This window comes from Rhinopithecus roxellana, chromosome 18 (genome assembly GCF_007565055.1).
Source record: "Rhinopithecus roxellana isolate Shanxi Qingling chromosome 18, ASM756505v1, whole genome shotgun sequence".
Lineage (NCBI taxonomy): Eukaryota > Metazoa > Chordata > Mammalia > Primates > Cercopithecidae > Rhinopithecus > Rhinopithecus roxellana.
The window spans coordinates 46,074,982-46,095,353 of NC_044566.1; the positions used below are offsets into that span (position 1 = coordinate 46,074,982).

A 20,372-nucleotide genomic window follows, 5' to 3' on the forward strand; every position below is an offset into this window, starting at 1 on the left:
TGAAAGCCACATACTGACTACCATGGCAAATGATGCCCTACGATCTTTTCCTCAGTTGGCTCTAGGGCAGTGCCCAACAGAAACATTATGTAAGCCACCTATGCAATTTCAAATTTTATAGTAGTCACATTTTAAAGAAGATCACATTATTTTAATAATACATTTTATTTAACCTAATGCATCAAAAATATCATCTCAACAATCAATCAACATTTTAAAATTACTTATTTTATATGATTCTTTTTTTTCTTTTTTTTTTTTTTTGAGACAGAGTCTCACTCTGTCACCTAAGCTGGAGTACAGTGGTGCGATCTCGGCTCACTACAACTTCCACCACCTGGGTTCAAGCGAGTCTCCTGCCTCAGCCTTCTGAGCAGCTGGGACTACAGGCGCCAGCCACCATGCCCGGCTAATTTTTATATTTTTAGTAGAGACGGGGTTTCGCCATATTGGCCAGGCTGGTCTCAAACTCCTGACCTTGTGATCCGTCCACCTCAGCCTCCCAAAGTGCTGGGATTACAGGCGTGAGCCACCATGCCCAACCTATTATTATTTTTAAATACAAAGTATTGAAATACAGCATGTATTTTGCACTTATAGCATATCTCAACTTGAACATCAAAGTTTTATTGGAAATCCTTTATCATAAAATTTAGAGATGAAAAGGTAAGCTCACATATTCGAGTTGTTCCAATCATATATATGGATATCAATTTTAAAGTTCTGATTAAAACTAAATACAATTTACAATTTCATTACTCTGTCACACTACCATCTCTCAAGTGTTTTTGAGCCAAATACGGCTATTGGCTATAGTACCAGGTATCTCAGCTCTAGACTAGGAGAGTATAATGGTGCTTGGACACCACCCTGCTGTTGTCCAGAAGAAGTGGTCCATACCCCAGCCAGAAGACCCGGGAAGGAAGCTGAGGAAGGAAGCTGTCATAGCTCAGGCCCAAATAATGTTCACTCCAAAGTGCACGGCTGAGAACAGCGAACCCTCACTAGCATAAATTGATGCTGTTCAGTAAGACCCTTGGAGGATCTGCATGAGGGATCCATCTCATCATGTGACCGCTGCAAAGCTGGTTCTCAGAAGCAAAAGCAACTGGGGACACTAGGACCGGAATCTTATCCTAAAGCTTCCTACAGCATGGTGTGATTAACTGAGATGAAAAAAAAAACGAAGGCCCCTAGAACCCAGCACCTCTAGAGCTGTTTCTAACTTTGGTTGTAAATTCCCTCCCAAATAACATTTTAGAGTCACAGTCACCTATTGAATACACATGCTAAGAGGATCAGTGATTATTCCGATAAATTACATTCTGTATCATTTTTCCTAAGCCATTTCCAGTCACTCTTTTTTTTTTTTTTTTGAGACAGAGCCTTGCTCTGTCGCCCAGGCTGTAGTGCAGTGGCGCAATCTCGGCTCACTGCAAGCTCTGCCTCCAGTCACTCTTATAAATGCTGCTTACCTAAATGCCCAGCAGTATAGTGGGTGGTGCAGAACATGTCAGACGGACACATATCTGAAAAGATATTGTGTTATCACATGTTTACAGCTATACAAATTCACAACTGCAAAAATATGGAACCAGCACAAACATCCATCAGTCAACAAGTGGATAAAGAAATAGTGATACATATACATATCACGGAATACTACTCAGCCATATAAGGGAATGAAATAATAGCATTCACAGCAACCTGGATAGAACTAGAGACCATTGTTCTAAGTGAAGTAACTCAGGAAGGAAAAACGAAACATCATACGGTCTCACTTATAAGTGGAAGCTAAGCTATAAGGACACCTATTCCCCCAAAAACCTACTGAAATAAAAAAAAAAATAGGAAAAAGATATTGTGTTATCTTTCGGGAGGAAGATTTGGGTGGATAATAAAATGTTACAAGTTTTTAAAGAAAAAATATATAACTATAGTGACCATAATTTTCCCCAAATTAAAAAAAAAGTGAATTATACAGCCTAAAAGAAGCAGAATAAATCAGCACTACCCTAGGAAATCTGCCTTTGAACACAAAACAGTGAGCCAAAAAATGTATACAATCACATACAATTACGTGTTTAAATGCAAGCTAATCTAAATGATTAACTTCCACATATGTTCAAAGGGAGACATCTTTTGGATTATCATTTCAAACTCTCTCTCAAATATTAATAAATCTTCAACAGAATTTAAAGTAAGGTCTAGAAAGTGAGCACTCCATTCCCTTCTCTTTCTTTTCATTTGATTTTGGTGGTGAAGCTGATGAACAGTACAAGGACCCAACTGCCGGCCATGACAAAGAGGAGAAAAAGAAAGTGGAGAAACTAGTTCCTGGAAACCTTGGATGTCACAACTCAAAAAGTTCAACCTTTTCTTCTTTATTCACATGCTTTCCTTCTATATAGATACTTGTTTAAGGCTTCCAGTGGGGCCCCTTCCCGCCCTTAGCCAGCTGTGTGTGTCTGGTAGCCTCTGAGCCCAGGCTCCATCTGGTCCCCCTCCCTTGTAGGCTCTAACCTCTCTTTCATGGACTTGCCACAGTTTGCTTTAGTTTACAGCTATAGATTTTTAAAAATTACTTAATTATTGCCAGTCACTCCCTAGACTGTGGGAGGCGGGGGACACCTCTGTTGTGTTCACCCAGTAAGCATATTTCCTAACACACACACCTTTACTCAGGGAGTGTTTAATAAGTCTTTTGGTTGAATGAATTAGTTTGCTATTTGATTAATAAATTTAAGACCTTTTTTCATTCTGAAATTTTAAAACTCTCTATGAGACCTTCCTTAAATAAAGCTTTCACCTTCTGAAAAATATATCAGTAGCTACGTGTTTATAAAAACGGACACTTGTTTCCTTGTATCCTCGTTGCCGGCAGTATCAAAATGTAGTTTTTAATCTTAGAGATTATGCAACTGAACAGCAGTGGATATGAGCGGTACACAAGCTTGAAGAAAACTGATGTCCACATCTTGGCAGTGGAACTGTCACCTCCCTAAGAATGAAGAATGTAGATACTTTGTTCAAGGCAACAATCCTGTAACTCTGTCCCAGAACAACATTGCAAAATGGTGAAGGCATATGGGCCTTGTGCTTCACGCCCACATATGGAACAGGTGACAAAGAGGCCGAGCACAGCCGAAGAGACACTGCTTATGACCACTCTGTGCAGAAAATGCTGACCTGCTTTTAAATTGTGTCAACAAGTTAAAGGACATAAATAGCTAAACTTGAAGTCAGTGAGCCTTTGTGGACATTAAGAAAATGCCTGGGCAGAGGCTGCTTGTACGTGGTTCACTCAAGGGTGCCATACAGCTCAGGAGGTCAATTACATGATATCATACACGCTTCCCCTCATGAGATGAGCAAGTGAGGGAAAAGCAAGTTCCTAACAGAGGATTAAATTTTGTTCTGTCCATTTTCTTTAAGGAGAATGTATGCAGTGTGTACTGCAGTAATTTCTAGAGAAATTTAAATTTCTGCAAAGTAACTTATGGAGTTAATTGTCAATTACATGAAAAACAAATCAGTTTTTAGAAACCCACTGCATTATACCAAAATCAGTCCAAGTTAAAAAGTTCACATTATTAACTCTTTTAGCAATAGACAAGCAAAAGTAACTAAATTTTAATGAGATCCTTTTGCAACTAAATTTCACCCTCTTAACTGTAGTAGTAAAAGAGGAAACAGGGTGAAGGAAAAAGGCACAGGTTATACTAAAAACCCTCTAATCTGTAAACTCAGGAAGATTAACTTGGTTTCTTTTCCTGCAGAAGGATGGATAATAAAAGTATGTTTATCAAATACTTGTTATTAAAAGACTGTATGACACTCTACTAAGCATTTACTTCTTTTTTCCAGAAATTACTCCAATTCTGTCTTATGGTCTTTTCCTCACACTGAGTGGAAATACAAGTCAATGTTACCCCAAATGACACATGGCACTGTCAGTGGAAACTATGATGGGCCACAGAAACACAGTGCATATGTCTCTCTTTAATTCCAAAGCAAATCAGCTCTAATGATGACAGTACCATCTTCCGTCTCTGTACCACATCTGGAGATCACACAAGAACATGTCTGCACTTTTCTGCCCTGTGACTCATGTGAGTGCAAGGGATTGGGAATCAAACCTGAACCTGGACTAAGAGAAATAAATGTTTGGACCCCAAGTTCTGGTAACTCTGGAAAGGCATCTGTGACCTATGATGGCTTTCACAAATCCCTGACTTGCTGGGTCATACCCCAGGGTCAAGGTGCATCCTCCACAGCTCCCGGCCTCCTGTTTTGCTCAGAAGGTGATTCATCACCTGTAAACTCTGGCTACAAACTCATCCTGAGGCCTTCCCACATCCCTCCCTGCCCTCAGTTCTGCTTCATACGAATCAGTAATTATTAACTATATTAGAGATGAACAGCCCCACTAGGCATTGCAGATCCTTCTCAGGAGCTGAAGTTCTCCATTACAAAGGGAACTGTGCCTCTGCGTCTCTACCCTTCCCTGCTGCACTCCTCACTCGCCAGGAAGTTGCTCACCTGGTTAATAGACGATAATGACAATCATCTTCCTAAGATGTCTGAGGTCCTCATATTTTATATTACACTTTCAATGAAACCAATACAAATGTTTAACATGCCAAATATACTATAAAATGAATGTGTGGAAACTGGAAATTTGAAAAAGAGACGAGTAGGGATTGGCTATTTCTCACAAAAAATGTCTGACTCTAACAATATAAATGAACAGAGTTATAGCCACGTGCACTAGTTCATGCCTGTAATCCCAGCACCTTAGGAGGCTGACGGGGGCAGATCACTTGAGGTCAGGAATTCGAGACCAGCCTGACCAATATGGTGAAACTCCATCGCTACTAAAAGTACAAAAATTAGCTGGGCATGGTGGCGCGTTCCTATAATCCCAGCTACTCGGGGAGGCTGAGGCACAAGAATCACTTGAACCTGGGAGGCAGAGGATGCAGTGAGCCCAAGATCTTGCCACTGTACTCCAGCCTGGGTGACAGAGTGAGACTCCATCTCAATCAATCAATTAATCAATGAACAGAGTTTTGGTCTCGGCTCCGGGAAAGTAATGGCTGTGTCTTCCATGAGCATCTTTTCAGAGTCTGAAAAGGGTCTAGGGCTGTGCACACTGGAGTACTCAAATAGACTCAGTCAGTGAAAAGTGACTGAAATATGCATTATTTCTCTCGCCTATGTATTCTTAAGTACAGGGGTGTGTGTGTGTGTGTGTGTGTTTGCAGAGTAGATGAAGAGTCTTCTTTTGATCACTGGAGAACATATAGAAATCGAATTGTCCTTAGCCTGGCACCATACGTGTACCTCTCTTCTTCCTTCAGGTCAACTTATAGCCCAACAGGAATAAAGGGAACTACACATTTCTAATGCAACTTATATTCGCTCTTATGGCCACTATAACAAATAACCACAAAGTTGGTGACCTAGAACAACACAAATTTATTATCTGACAGTTCTGGAGGTCAGAAGTCCCAACTGAGTCCCCTAGATTAAAACTCGGTGACAGCAGAGCTGCGCTCCCTCGGGAGGCTCACATCTCACCTTTTCCAGCTTCAGGGCTGCCCACATTCCTTGGCCGGTGTCCCCACATCACTCCAAACCCTGCTCCTATCCCATCCCCACATCCTCTTCTATAACTGCCTTTCAGAATGTGCCTTATGTGGGGCATACTGGGCAAATCCAAGATAATCAATCCATCTCAAGATCCTTAGCTTAATCACATTTGCAAAGTCCTATTGTCATGATAAAGTAACATATTCACAGGTTCCAAAGATTGTGACCTGGACATTTCTGGAGAGGTCATTATTCAATCTACCACACTAATTAATTACCTTTCATTGTTATCCATAGAGCCCATGATATTTTGAATTTTCATTCAAATAAAAATATAACTTTAGCCTACTTATGGATAACATTAGACGAAAGTCTTTTTGATTCATTATTCTTCATCATATGACCTGAGGAGTATCCTAAGTCCCACTTCCCTGCCTCAGTTACTCCACATCTAAACCATTAGTACCAGAAATGTTAAGTAGGGCATGTCGAATGTAATGCCTTCTAACACTTTAGATATTAAGAGACATTAACATGTATTACACATATTAGCAGTTTCTTACATTCCTGAAATCACTCAGCAGACAGTCTCAACTATCAAGACAAATCTGAAATCCAGCAGGGAAATAGCAATAGCAAATAATGCAGCATAGATGCCCTTCAGCAAATATTTACATCTGGGCACCTACTAAGTGCATGGCTCAGCACTTGACACTGTGGGGAAGATGATATAATAGAGAAATATGCCTAGTAGAAGACAGAAAATGTACACAGAAGAGAAAACAAAGTGGTAAGTGCTATACTGGAAACACACACACAAAGTGCCTCAGAGTCTGAGCTGAAGAAGAGCTGGTGAGAAAAGGCTGTTCAGGCAATGACATCACTGCAAAAGTGGCACTTGGGCTTGGTTTAGGTAGAATTTTGCTACAGAACCTTTCCAATTAACAGAAAGACAATGAAAGTCGGGTCCGGTGGCTCACATCGGTAATCCCAGCACTTTGGGAGGCTGAGGGGAGTGGGTCACCTGAGGTCAGGAGTTCAAGACCAGCCTGACCAACATGGTGAAATCCTGTCTATACTAAAAATACAAAAATTAGCTGGGTGTGGTGGCAGGTGCCTGTGGTCCCAGCTACTCAGGAGGCAGAGGAGGACAATCGCTTGAACTCAGGAGGCGGAGGTTGTAGTGAGGCAAGATTGCACCATTGCATTCCAGTCCGGGCTATAGAGCGAGACTCTATCTCATGGGGGAGGGATAGCATGAGGGGATATACCTAATGTAAATAACAAGTTAACGGACGCAGCACACCAACATGGCACATGTATGCACAGGTAACAAACCTGCACGTTGTGCACATGTACCCTAGAACTTAAAGTATAATAAAAAATAAATAAATAAATAAAAAGGAGGAGGAGGAAGGGGAGAAGGAAGAGGAGGAGAAAAAGGAGAAGGAGAAGAACAATGAATCACGGGGGCAAGAAGGTCCTCATTCAATCTAATTATTCATCACTTACGCACACGGTATTTCCAAATAAAAGAGCCTTGTTTCTATCTATATAAAGGTCTAGTCTTTGTTTTCAATAATCCCAAATTACAGAAAAGCACCAAAATAAAGTAAAACTTCACCCTAAACCTCACCACTCACAAAAAAAAAAAGGTCTCTTCCAGATATCTCTCTTTGACAATACTCACAAAACAGACCCCTTCCAACAGGTTTGTGTAAGAGGGTTTTTGGTTCACCACAAAATGAGTGGCAGCAAAGTAAGCCTGGGAAGGTGTCCTGCGTTTTCTCAGAATCTGTATTTGGCTATTTGGTATCCATCAATCACAGGTCAAGTTAACAGCCAAGCTGTGATCTCCCCTGTGATCTAGCTGAGCCACCTCCTTATCTAACTCTCAGCTGCTCAGCCCACATTTCCCCTGCCCTAAATCTCTCAGGGCCAGGAACTGACAGCTAAAGACCATCCCAGCCCCTAGCCAACCCCAAGCTGATTCCTCCGGTCTGCCTTGCCTTTTCCACAGAAACCCAGTAAAGGCTCTGGCCTCAGCTTTCCCCGACTCCTGTCTCTTCTTCTTCACCCAAACAGGTGCTTCTCCTCCTGGCCCTGTGTGGCATGGAATGTAATTAAAAAAGAAAAAATTAATTAAAGTAATTAAAAAAAGTAATTAAAAAAGAAAAAATCTTCTTTCTGCCAGGTGCTGTGGCTCACACCTGTAATTCCAGCACGCCTGCCAAGGCTGGAGGATCACTTGAGGTCAGGAGTACGAGACCAGCCTGGCCAACATGGTGAAACCCCAGCTCTACTAAAAATACAAAAATTGGCCAAGCATAGTGGCCCACACCTGTAATTCCAACTACTCAGGAGGCCGAGGTGGGAGAATCGCGTGAACCTGAGAGACAGAGGCTACAGCAAGCTGAGATCACGCCACTGTACTCCAGCCTGGGCGACAGTGAGACCCTGTCCCAAAAAACAAAACAAAACAAGAAAAAAGAAAACTTCTTTCAATGGCCTTGTCCCCTCTGTGTCACCATTCAGTCATCTCTGTAAGTTAAAATCCTATGGGTAGGAACAAGACAGAAGGAGGAAAATGCTATAAATATCACCTCTGAAAGTAGCAAAAAGTGACAACTGACAATGAGGAAGGATATCAAAAAGTTCCCCATGCACTCATGAGTTTTGTCATGCAGGAGTGTTAATGTAACTAAGGGCAAGTCCTACAGACTCTGAGTAGCCCAAGGGCACCCATGAATTAAAACCACAATGACCCATGTTCACAAAACGGTGTTGACAATGATGAGACTGAGCAAAGGTCAAACTGTATTCTACATGGTCAAAATAGATGTCAGAAGGTTAAGTACTTCAGAACGACTTACACGATTGAGAAAAGGTCAAACTGTGTTCTACATGATCAAAATAGATTTCAGAAGGTTAAGTACTTCAGAACGACTTACACACACACACACACACACAGGTTAAAATTGGGAGTTTGAGCATTTAAAGGATATTTCAATGACCTGAAACGTTAAATCGTCCTGGGTGCTTTTCCTCAATAGTTGGGGAAAGCTGGGCTCTGGAGTCAGGCAAAACAGGTCCTACTCCCAGCTTCATCACTCACTCACTGTGTGACCTTGGAGAAGTCACTTCATGTCTCTGAGTCTCCATTTCCTCTAATGAGAAAAGAATATTGAACCCGACAATATCTAAGATGTCTTCCAGCTCTGACATCTTATCTTTCACAAGTAATCTGTCATTATTAAACCTAGAATGTCAATTCTAATCACATATTTCACATATTATCACAAATTATAGGTTTGTTTTTACCTCATAACCAGAAATGTAACAATTTTTTTAGAAAGAAAACTGAAAGAGAAAAGAAAACCCAAAGGTCAAAATTATTCAAATCTCTCCTTAAGGAATTTATCTCATGAAGAAATACCCAACTTCTCCCTATCAGGATGTTTTGAAATCCCGGTCAAGAATCCCCAACAAAAATATTTACAAGCACATGAGAAGAAAACACATGCTTATGATTATTTTTATAAAAGAAGAAGAAAAATGAGGTGGAGGAAGGGGAAGGATGGGAAGAAGAAGGAAGAATGAGGAGGAGGAGGAGGAGGAGGAGGAGGAGGAGGCGGAGGAGGAGGAAGAGTGCCCTCATCTTCAGGCCTCTAAACAGAAAATAATCCAGAATTTTTTGTACCTCTGCTCTGGCAGGCCACAAGGAAGTTTTCAAAGTGGATATGGACGGATAAAAGGCACAAGGCTTCTGTAAAATAAATATATAAAGTAGCATGGAAAGAACACATTATTGTTCAATAGTCAGGAAGCTTTGGAGCCCAGCCCAGGAAAACACTCTGTAACCTAAGGTGTGCCCTTCCAAGTCTTGGTCTGTTTATAAAGGACTCAGAGATAATTCCAGACATGTGTGATTTCATGTCAATCCAACTTTCCTTAGAGAAAACATGTTTAAACTCAAAAGAATTAAGATTTGGAAAGGACAGATGACGATTATTTCAATAAACTTTTCAGTACTGCTGCATGCTAAGAAAGCAGATGCCTGCTGGCTGGCCTCTCCACACAAAGGGATTAATGGGTTAATTTCTTGAGGAACTAGCACCGTGACATAATTGGCTGTCAATTAGCCAGGCATCAATCAGATGGATTTTTCTCATCTGTTTAAGCTTTTGTTCATTATACCTTAGGCCATATAAAAAATATGGCTGAGAACATTCTCCCATGCCCCAGTTTCTCTCACCAAAGCATTAGGAATAGAAGAGTGTGTGTGTTGTTATGTTGATAATGTCAGTATCAACATGGTCTGTTCCTTACGATAAGGGTTAAAACTCTGTGGATAGTGTTGTGATGAGATAAATGACCTAAAATTACTTATGCTCTAACCTCACCTAGTTCAAAGCATTTCAGAAATACCTGTCAAATTTTTCTGGCATATCTCATTCCTTGGATAATGAGAAAAGAAACAAAAGGATAAACCTTGTAGAACATCAGAAACTGAGGGCAGAACAAAACCAACAAGACCTAAGCTCTGCCTGCTCCACTCCAGATACAATTTCATGTTTATTCCGTATCATGGGGAAGAAAGGCAAACGATTGAAAATTAAAATAACACTATCATTAAGTAAACTGTTCCAGGACTCTGGCCTAGTGTGTTCCTTCAGAATTAACTTATTCCACGGCCTTAAGCCATCCCCATCGTCCTATTCTGAGTGGCTACAGGGAGAAGGCACAGGCCCCAGACCCAGGAAGCAAGACTGCTGTGCTACAGCCACCTCTGTCACCCACAAGAAGCCACCTGAGGCTCTGAGACCTGTCCTCTGGCTACATCCAAGGCGCTCCTCACCATCCCCACCCCAGTTAGGGTTGCCAGATAAAATACAGGATGCCCAGTTAGATCTGAATTTCAGATAATAAACAACCTTTTAGTATAAGTATGTCTCAAATATTGCATGGGACATACATGTAGCAAAACAAAAAAAGTAGTTATTTATATGAAATTCATATTTAACTGGGGGTCTTGTATTTTTATTTGCTATATCTGGCAACTCTACCCCCTAATCCTTTCAATACTCCTCCAAAGTATTCTATAATACAAGGAGAAAAATAAATTCTGGCACAAAAACAACTGAGAGGTGCAGAAGAATCAACAGGCTGATTTCAAAAGAAGTTTGGCTGGGCATGGTGGCTCATACCTGTAATGCCAACACTTTAGAAGGCCAAGGCAGGAGGATTGCTTGAGGTCAGGAGTTCAAGACCAGTCTGGGCAACATAGTGAGACCCCATCTCTAGAAAAAATAAAAAATTAGCCAGGTATGGTGGCATGAGCCTATGGTCTCAGTTACTCGGGAGGCTGAAGTGGGAGGATTGCTTGAGCCCAGGAGGTTGAGGCTGCAGTAACCCAAGATCAGTCCCCTGCACTCCAGAACGAGACCCTCATCTCAAAAAAAAAAGTTTAACAATAGCAAAGGCAAATGATTTTAGAGACTACTGTAGTAACCAACAAAAAATAATGTTTGTCACTGAAATTAAATGGTATACCATCATTATTTGAAATAAACAAAAACGTCATTAGCATTCTACAGGACATAACTTCTTCTCACAGTACTCTGAATATTAAAGTATCCAATTAGAAAGGTGAAGGTAAATTTAAAATTGTTTCTAAACAGCATGTTTAAAACTACCAGTGCTTAAAATGGTTTCTAATACTATTGACTCTGTTACCTAGGGTAGCTGTAGTCTTGAAATTTATTGGTGCATTCAGTGTTAGCTCCCCCAGTTGTCCACTTAATTACTGGCTTTAGTGACACATAGGAATTCCCCTAGATTCTTTTCGGTTGTACACAGAACACCTCAGCGACACTAGCTTTGCAAACAACCCATTTGGGTTATGTAAGGAGGGTGGCTGACAGAAAGAGAACGGGGCTGACGGAGATCTCAGGGAAGACTTGAGTCAGGGTCAGGAGAAGGAAACTGGATGGTTTCCCAGCACCTCAGATCCACAGTGCGGCTCTGCTCTCTCCAGGGATCAGACACACCCATGCTCAGAACACAGGGCCATGCCAAGAAGAAATAAACTAGAGGCTCTCCGTATCTCTGCTCCATGCATACAATGAAGAAGAATTAGCCTTCTCCTCCCTAGATCATAGAAACCGCAAGAGGCACAAATTATTTACAGGATGAAGTCACAGGATGCAGATATCTTATTATAAAGATACAGCCATTTATTTGACAAGAAACGAGTTATTTATTTATTTACATTGACTGATTGATTGATTGATTGATTGTCCGGGTCTTGCTCTGTTGCCCAGGCTGGAGCACAGCGGCACCATCATGGCTCACTGCAGCACTGACCTCCGGGGCGCAATCCATCCTCCCACCTCAGCCTCTTCAGTAGCTGGGACTACAGACATACACCACCGCAGCCAGCTAATTTGGAGATTTTTTATAGAGATGGGGTTTTATCATGTCGCCCAAAGTCCTGGGCTCAAGTGATCCACCCAACATGGTCTCCCAAAGTGTAGGGATTACAGGCATGAGCTACCACACCCAGCCTCCATTTTACTTTAAAGCATCTATGCCCTTCAATTAGGAAATAAGAATAATGCTGAGCACTTTCTGGGTACTAGCCATTGTGCTAAGAGCTTCGCATAAATTTTTCTCAGTCAAGCCTCACCACATCCCTATGAGTTTTTTTAAATCCCCAATTTAACTTCATAGGCTAAATCTGCAAGAAGTTAAATAGCTTTTCCTAGACTACAGACATGGTAAACAGCAGGGGGCTGATTTAGATCCACTGCAGACTGACCCAAAAGCCATGTTCTTCACCCTGAATGGATTACCCATCCCCGATGAAGCATGTGTTCTGGGTGGTAACCATGACACAGTAAGCAGAAGCATAAACTATTCCAGGAAACTCTCTTAAATTTCTCTGGCCTTCAGTTACACAGTGAAGCTACATCATCTTCAAAGGTCCTTCTAATGTCCAAAAATCCAAGCTCTATTCAAGCAGAACCAAAAATTCCTCAGGGTCAACTATACATAGTTGCATTTAATCTACTGGACACCTCTGAGGCTTAGAGAAGTTAAGTGGTTTCCTCAAGGTTACCAGGCTACAATGGAAAGAGATGAGATTCAAATTCTGATCTTTCAGATCCATGTCCTGCAAGTCACCTTTAAACCATAGCTGGATCTATGATATTTAATTTATATGACAACGTCGCAAGTCAGTAGACATAAAAACGTTCAGGTTACAAATCCAACTTCAGAACACAAGCTATTAATTCTTAGGTTTATTAAACAAGCTCTTTTCTCCTGATAAAGAGAAAGCAGCTACAAAGTCCGACTCAGAGACTGGATATCAAGAGTTAGGCAGCGGCGTGGGTACTGTGATACAAGCCCAGCCTATAATCCTAACACCCCAGGCACTGCGACTCCATAACCCCCTACAAAAAGCAGCCCGGTCCTACATGATCATGACTGGGTAAAAAGAAACCCAACAGAGCAGGGCTTGGAAGGTGATTGGGCAGCAGGCCACTTAAACATTGCTATGGAAATATAATTAGACGCATTAACCTAAGACATTCTTCATTTAGGGTTTTGTGATACTTCAGAGGGAGCTGAGCCCCACCTGGATTTAAAAGAATTCGATGAAAAAATTCAGTTACAAGAGGACATTGAACTAACCTCAGGGGACCAGTCACTTACCCTTTAAAAGCACCTACATACCTATGATCAATGAAATAATGCTTAGTCATTCTCCTCTATTCATTAAGACAACTTTTTAAAAAACTTATAATCTTATCTTTCCTTCATTTAAAGAACCTTTTCCTGCAATTTGCCTCAAACATAAGTTTTTACACACAACATTCTCTACCCTCTAAGCAAGTTACCCCTCAGGTCATTCCACACAGTCTGCACATCTCTTTCTACATACACTTTGCTGTTTTCTGTAGGGAGAAAAAGAGGGACAGTGAGGAGAGGACCAGAGCCAAGGCTGATGCGTATTCTCCACACACGGCATCATGCTGCGGGCTCTGAGGAGTAAAAAGAAAAACAAACCCGGCCCTGTCCTCAAAGCATCCATGAGGAAGGCGATATTGTGCTGGTCTAAGTGACAATGGAGACCAGTGGGCCTGAGCCTTTTAGCAGATCGGGTGGGTTGGTTTGTGATTCCCATACTGCTGAGTTCCCCAAAGTATAGATCTGATTCTATGGAACACTGAACCTGCTCCGCAAGCCCCATTTCCCGGGGAGCAGCTGCCTGTAAAGGTAAAACTGAATACACAACCAGAGCTAACAGGACTTTGACAACCAAATTGCTTTAAAGCGCTAACAGAATCACATAGCAATAGGCTATCAGTCACGAGCAGAAAAGCTTACTGTTGCTAAAGAGCATGAACGACAAAAAGTTCTGTGACGCCAGTGCTCAGTGTTTGTTCAACTCATGATGAAATCATGGGAGTCATAAAATCAATTCAATGAACAGCATTTTATGTAACTTAAATGGAAACACATATCCTTAGCAGTAACTGTAAACATCTGCAACTTGCAACAAATACGTCAGGTTCTCTCTGTGTGTGTGTGTGTGTGTGTGTGTGTGTGTGTGTGTAAAACTGGTCAGGATGTAAAAAACTGTAAAACATATTTCTTACTGGGTGTCATAATTTTAAAAGTTTGAAAAATACTGTCTTAGGCTCAGTAGTAAATTTAGTTTTGAATAACTGCAGCCAAAGGGAACAGCAATTGTGACCCTAGGAAAGGCAAACAAAATGAATAAAAATAAATACTTCCTTAGAAGGACTGGCCATATGGTTCACAATCTTGACCCTAACTCTGTTATTCTTGGCTTGAAATAATCCAACCATCTGAGAAAACGACTGCAAAACACCTGAAAGATTTCAAGTGCAGGTGTCTGCAAGGCACACACCAGAAAAACAAATAACATCGGATTCTGAAAGACAGGAGGCCACCGTTCCCAAACCATAAAGACATTGTGAGAATAAAAATCTTTATGTCACTATGTTAAACAGCCTGGCTGCGTGTGGTGGCTCAAGCCTGTAATCCCAGCACTTTGGGAGGCCGAGGTGGGTGGATTACCTGAGGTCAGGAGTTCAAGACCAGCCTGGCCAACATGGTGAAACCCTGTCTCTATTAAAAATACAAAAATTAGCTGGATGCTATTTTTTTAATACAACAAAGCTATTTTTTAAATAAGCTATTTTAAAAAGCAATTTTTAAAATACAAAAATTAGCTGGGTGGCGTGAGCCACTGCAGCCGGCCAAATATCTTTATTTTTGAAAGGGCTAAAGAGTTAACACAGGAGAGGGCTAATACATTTACACCCTACATCTTTTCCAATCCCATTATGTATCTCCATAACAAATAACATGAACTGTCTTCATGGTCATTGATTCATTCATTTAACAAAAATGAATACAGCACCTACTAGGCTGTCGCCACAGTTCTAAGGTAACATAAGGTAAATTGATTCTACATGATTTGTTTCTACCTACACAATTGAGGGGCTAGAAACAAGGAAAATACAAATATTTCTGAAATAAAACTACTATTAATAAATGCTAAGTTTAATAATAAAATACTACTAAGTTTAATAATAAAACTATCATGATGGCCAAAATTTCTTGACATTGTAATAGTTCTTCAACAATATTATTTAGTTATAAATATCAGTCAGCTACCAAAAAAAAAAGTAACAAATGTTGGCAAGAATGTGGAGAAATCGGAACCCCTGTGCACTGTGGGTGGGAATGTAAAATGGTGGAACCGCCATGAAAATCATTATGGCAGATCCTTAAAAAATTAAAAATAAAGTTACCATCTGATCCAGCAATTCTACTTCTGAGTATACAAAAAAAAAAAAAAAAAAAAAAAGGAAAGCAGGGTCTCAAAGAGATATTTGCAAACCCACACTCATGGCAGCATTATTCACAATAGCCAAATGGTGGAAGCAACCCAAATGTTCATTGACATAAGAATGGATAAACAAAATGTGGTGTATACATACAATTAAATATTCATCAGCCTTAAGAAGTAAACAAATTCTGACACCTGCTACAATATGGATGGACCTAAAAGACATTATATAATACTAAGTAAAATCAGCCAATACTAAAAAGACAAATGCGCTATGCTTCTATTTATATAAGGTATCTAGGTAGTCAAATTCATAGAGATGGAAAACAGAATGGTGGTTTCCAGGGGCTGAGCTGGAGAGAGGGAGACGAGGAGTCTTTTAAAGGTACAGAGTTTCAGTTTTGCAAGATGAAAAGAGCTCTGGAGACTGTGCAACAACGTGAATATGTAACTGCACACTTAAAAACAGTCAAGATGGTAAGTTCTATGTGTATTTTACAATTACAAAAAATATATATCAGACAGTGTTTACCTTCAGGTTTTTTTACACCACAGAGTGTTGCCCATGGTTCTGGATGCACAGAACAACTTCTCAAGGATCCTGTGTAAGTTGAATCCAGGCTTTGCAGCAGCCTAAGCATTTCCCTTACCGAAAGCCCATCCCGGAAGTTCTGACTCGTTAATTCATTGTCTAACCAAATAGCCTTGCAAAACCATTTCCTCAAAACCCAGAGCAAGGCTATTTTGTTTGTGTTTTTTTTTTTTTTTTTTTTTTTTTTTTGTTAGTAGTGAAACTACAAAAGAAAAAGTTATAGAAAGATGGACAACTTTTCCCTTAAGTTTATTGAAGTTAAATTTTTTTTACCCTGTAGAATGTTGTCTTGAAATTGAATTGTTTTCTTTTGAACCTATAGAATATCATGCATTACAAATGTAAAAGTTTCTATAAATCTGCAAGTGTCTTTTCCCCCCAGACAAGCAAGTTCCTGTGTTGTCTATTTTTATACCAATTGTACACTAAACTGGGGCACCCCGGCTGCAAGAGGGCCAGACGAAACTGCCCCAGGGCTGCCCAAAAGAGGCCATTTTGCACATAAAGAAATAGTGTTGTTTCTGGAACTTCTGGAGGAAAGAGTACGCTGTATGCCAATTTACTCAGAAAATGCCTCAGAAACCGTGGAGTTTAAACTCTATTGTCATTTTATTGGGTGCCCGCCACCATGCCCGACTAATTTTTGTATTTTTAGTAGAGATGGGATTTTATCATGTTGGCCAGGCTAGTCTCGAACTCCTTACCTCAGGTGATCCGCCTGCCTCGGCCTCCCACAGTGCTGGGATTACAGATGTGAGCCACCACACTCAGCCCACACAGTGATCCTTATTATTCATGATGGTAGTTCTGTCTATGAAGTTGCCTTGAACACTGCCATAGGAAATACTAATCCTTAGCTTCCAGGGGAAACACAGGGTTAAGTTCCTACAAGCCTCTAGTCACAAAATTTTCATCGACCAATCAACTTACAACCTCACTTTATGTGTGTTTCTGTTTTAAAAAAAAATGCCTTATTTGATCTAAGTTGTTGGTTCATTGACACTAAACTCACAGCCAGCAGCACTATAGCCCATGCTTGAAGAAAGCTTAGCTAACACATGTATTTTTCCCTATACGGTACATCACAGCCTTCTTCCACTTAAAAACACTGGACAGGGCCAGGCGTGGTGGCTCATGCCTGTAATCCCAGCACTTTGGGAGGCCAAGACAGGTGGATAACCTGAAGTCAGGAGTTCAAGACCAGCCTGGCCAACATGGTGAAACCCTGTCTCTACTAAAAATAGAAAAATAAGCTGGACGTGGTGGCACATGCCTGTAATCCCAGTTACTTGAGAGGCTGAGGCAGGAGAATTGCTTGAACCTGGAGGCAGAAGTTGCAGTGAGCTGAGATCAAGCCACTGCACTCCAGCCTAGGCGACAAGAGTAAGAATCCAAAAAAAAAAAAAAAAACCCACTGGACAGCTCTTCAGCCCTATATTTGGGGAGCCATTTTAAACAGTGAAATCACCACGAAAAAGCACAAAAACGCAAAAGACATGGCACTGAATTGTCTGCATCCAGGACACTTGTTTATAGGATGAGAACTGAGGCAAGAGGGCAGTGTCACCTTGTTTAACCTCCGCTGGGTACGTGTACCTTGAGCTACTCAGATTTTTTTGCTGCTCTGTACATACCCACCAATAACCACAAGGAGCCCTCAAGTATGGATTTGAGGCTTAGAAATACATTTTAGCAAGTAGGCAAATTTCACAAATACAGAATTCTCAAAGATTGAGGATCAACTGTATTAACCAATTTGGGAATTCTCTTAGACCTAAACTTAGAGTAATAAATACGAAGTCTATTCAGACCTATCGGGGGGAAACTTTTTAAAAGGTCACTTGTAAATTCAAAGGCACTGAGCTACATACATGGAGCACTAGTTACTATCTTCCTGGGGGTGAAAGTGTCCTCTTCACTCCCCCAAATTCAGCAGGCAAAATGCTGAGCAAATGGTCGATCACCATGGACCTAGCCATGTTGACTACCAGCATTTACCACCTGGGTAACTTTGCGTGACTTTGATCCAATCACAAGTTGCTCCTCTTCCCATGACTTTCCCACAGTCTCCAAAAGGCACTTCCTGAAAATCATTCCCTTTGTCTATTCATGCCTTTAACATGTCATCTGAATGCAGCTTCAAGTTAGAATTCACGGACATTCTTTCACATTCTAACAAAGATGTCTCTGTCCCAAGATCTCTATTTCATTTCCAGATAAATGCTAAGATAAAATTCAAACTTTTTAAAATGCTCATTTTCCAATTTGCTATTCATAGCAGCATCAAGTGTCTTAAATCAGAAAAATGGAAACATCTGACAGACATACTGCAAGTACCAGATCCTTATAAAGTAACAGATAACTTTTTTTATCTCCTTGGAGAAGTAAAGATGCTTTGATTTATAGTCATGATCAGACTGTACCAAAACATGCTGCCTCCTTGAAGCAGGTAATATTTAAGGCCGCAATACCAGCTTTCCTCAGTGTTCATTAGGATCACAGTGTTTCTTCAGAGCTGCAGAAAACATTCAAAATTCACCAGCCCGACACTCTTATGTATTAGAAGAGATAAGTACTCAAGATGTGTTCCCAGGGAAAAAAACATTTTTGATCATGTCAACTCCCTTGTCCATGATAACCATCCAAACCTCAGCTCCTCCTCCTTTCCTTTGAAACTAAAATAGGAAGCACTGGTATGAAAAACTTCTGCTTTTTAAAGTCTCAAAACTAGTTACTTGGATTTAAAAGCCTTTTTGCCTGTTTACAACTAAAAACATTTTTAAGTATTCATTCAAGTTATGACCGATATGTTTAATTTTAAAGACACAGCTGCCATTCTTAATTACTTCCTCTACCTTTAACATCCCTTTCTTACATAAAATATTCAAAAACAAATGTGAGGCCGTGTTTTGGATTTCATGTGGCCGTTTCACTCTGTGGCCGTTGCCAGCAGAACTCCACATCTAGAACAACCAGTATGTGCCTAAGGCCTTTCCTGTTCTTTTTGTTTCCTTGAGTCTATTCCTGTCAGGTGCAAGCACTCCAGAAATGTCGAGTTATGACATAGGAACTCACACTGAGTCATAGCTGGAACTCATCTCTTCTGAGTTCACAATTAAAAACAAATGAAATCTAAAATTACATTGAAAACATAAAGGTAGATGGAAGTTTAAAGTGCAGATGTGGCTTCAGCCCCAGCTGGATATGCTCAGGGGGGAACAGATGTCAGTAATAAACCTAGGAGCGCTACAAAAGTTAGCTTATATCCATCACCAAGTGAAAAATGCTGACGTACACATAAAACTGTGCCCTGCCTGCTTTCCTACCCAGTCTGAGTGTGCAATATGGAAACAACCTGGAAAGGAACCCAGAAACCCTGTGGAAGTGCAGAGTAGGTCTGCACATCAGCGGTGAGGAAGTCACTTACCGCATGGCCAGGGTAGGCTGGCCATGCGGCACCATCAGGAAAGGTGGTTTCTTCTAACAGTTGGCACCCGGCCTATGCATCCTCTTAGTTGACCAAAGAAAGAAAACACGGAATCCGTGGTTACATTCATTCAAGTCTGCCACAGGAGAACAGGATTCTTGATGGGGTCTGGGGAGATGATAGAACAAAACTATAAATGACCAGGAATGGAATAAAATTAAACCTAAAGTGACCAGGGCAAAAGCAAACCTAGGAATGATCATCATGGTATTAATAATTACATACAGACCATAAACTCAGAAGAAGCTAGGAGAACACCCAGAGCCTGAAAGTTAGAGAAGGTTATAGCTGCTGTATTCTTTAGATGAAGTCTATTTATGAGACTTTCTTTATATAGCCTGTATAGTTACATAAACTAGAGTCAATCAGGTTTTTCTAAACTGCACTTTTGTTACTAGATCTTATTACAGTCTTCATATTTCAGAGCTAGATTAAAAAAAACTCATTTAGCCATATGTTTTATATGGAAAGCACTAACCATACACTTTGAAAATAAGGGTGACTTTCTTTTTCATATTTTGCAGCCAGGATATTTTATTCACCAAAATTACACAAAGCAGTCACTTACGAAGTCATATGAACTAATTCAGCCCCGTCAAATTGAGAAACTCTAAATACTAAATTCTACTGTACAATCTCAGCTGGAAGTCATCTCTCTCTCCACCAACCTTCCAGGGCACTTGGCACCTATCCTATAATGCAAACATTCTGTGTAGCTCAAGGAGGTGGCCTGATTTGACACATTCAACAGTGGCTAGAGGTCTAAGCCTCTTTGCTTCCGCAGGGAGACAAAGAAAAATCATTTATTA

At 40.6% G+C, this 20,372-nt stretch overlaps 1 protein-coding gene across 4 annotated transcripts in view; it reads right to left on the minus strand.

Moving 5' to 3' along the window:
- The window catches only part of LRCH1 (leucine rich repeats and calponin homology domain containing 1), a 211,534-nt gene that overhangs the window by 148,641 nt on the left and 42,521 nt on the right, over window positions 1-20,372 (minus strand). Inside the window, exon 1 of one of the 4 annotated variants that reach the window (XM_030922141.1) lies at window positions 16,017-16,260. The exons of the other annotated variants lie outside the window; for them this stretch is intronic. Coding sequence (XP_030778001.1) covers window positions 16,017-16,125 — 109 coding nt within the window. The 5' untranslated portion in view covers window positions 16,126-16,260. Of the gene's footprint in view, window positions 1-16,016; window positions 16,261-20,372 lie in introns of those variants that run through there. 4 annotated transcript variants of the gene reach the window in all.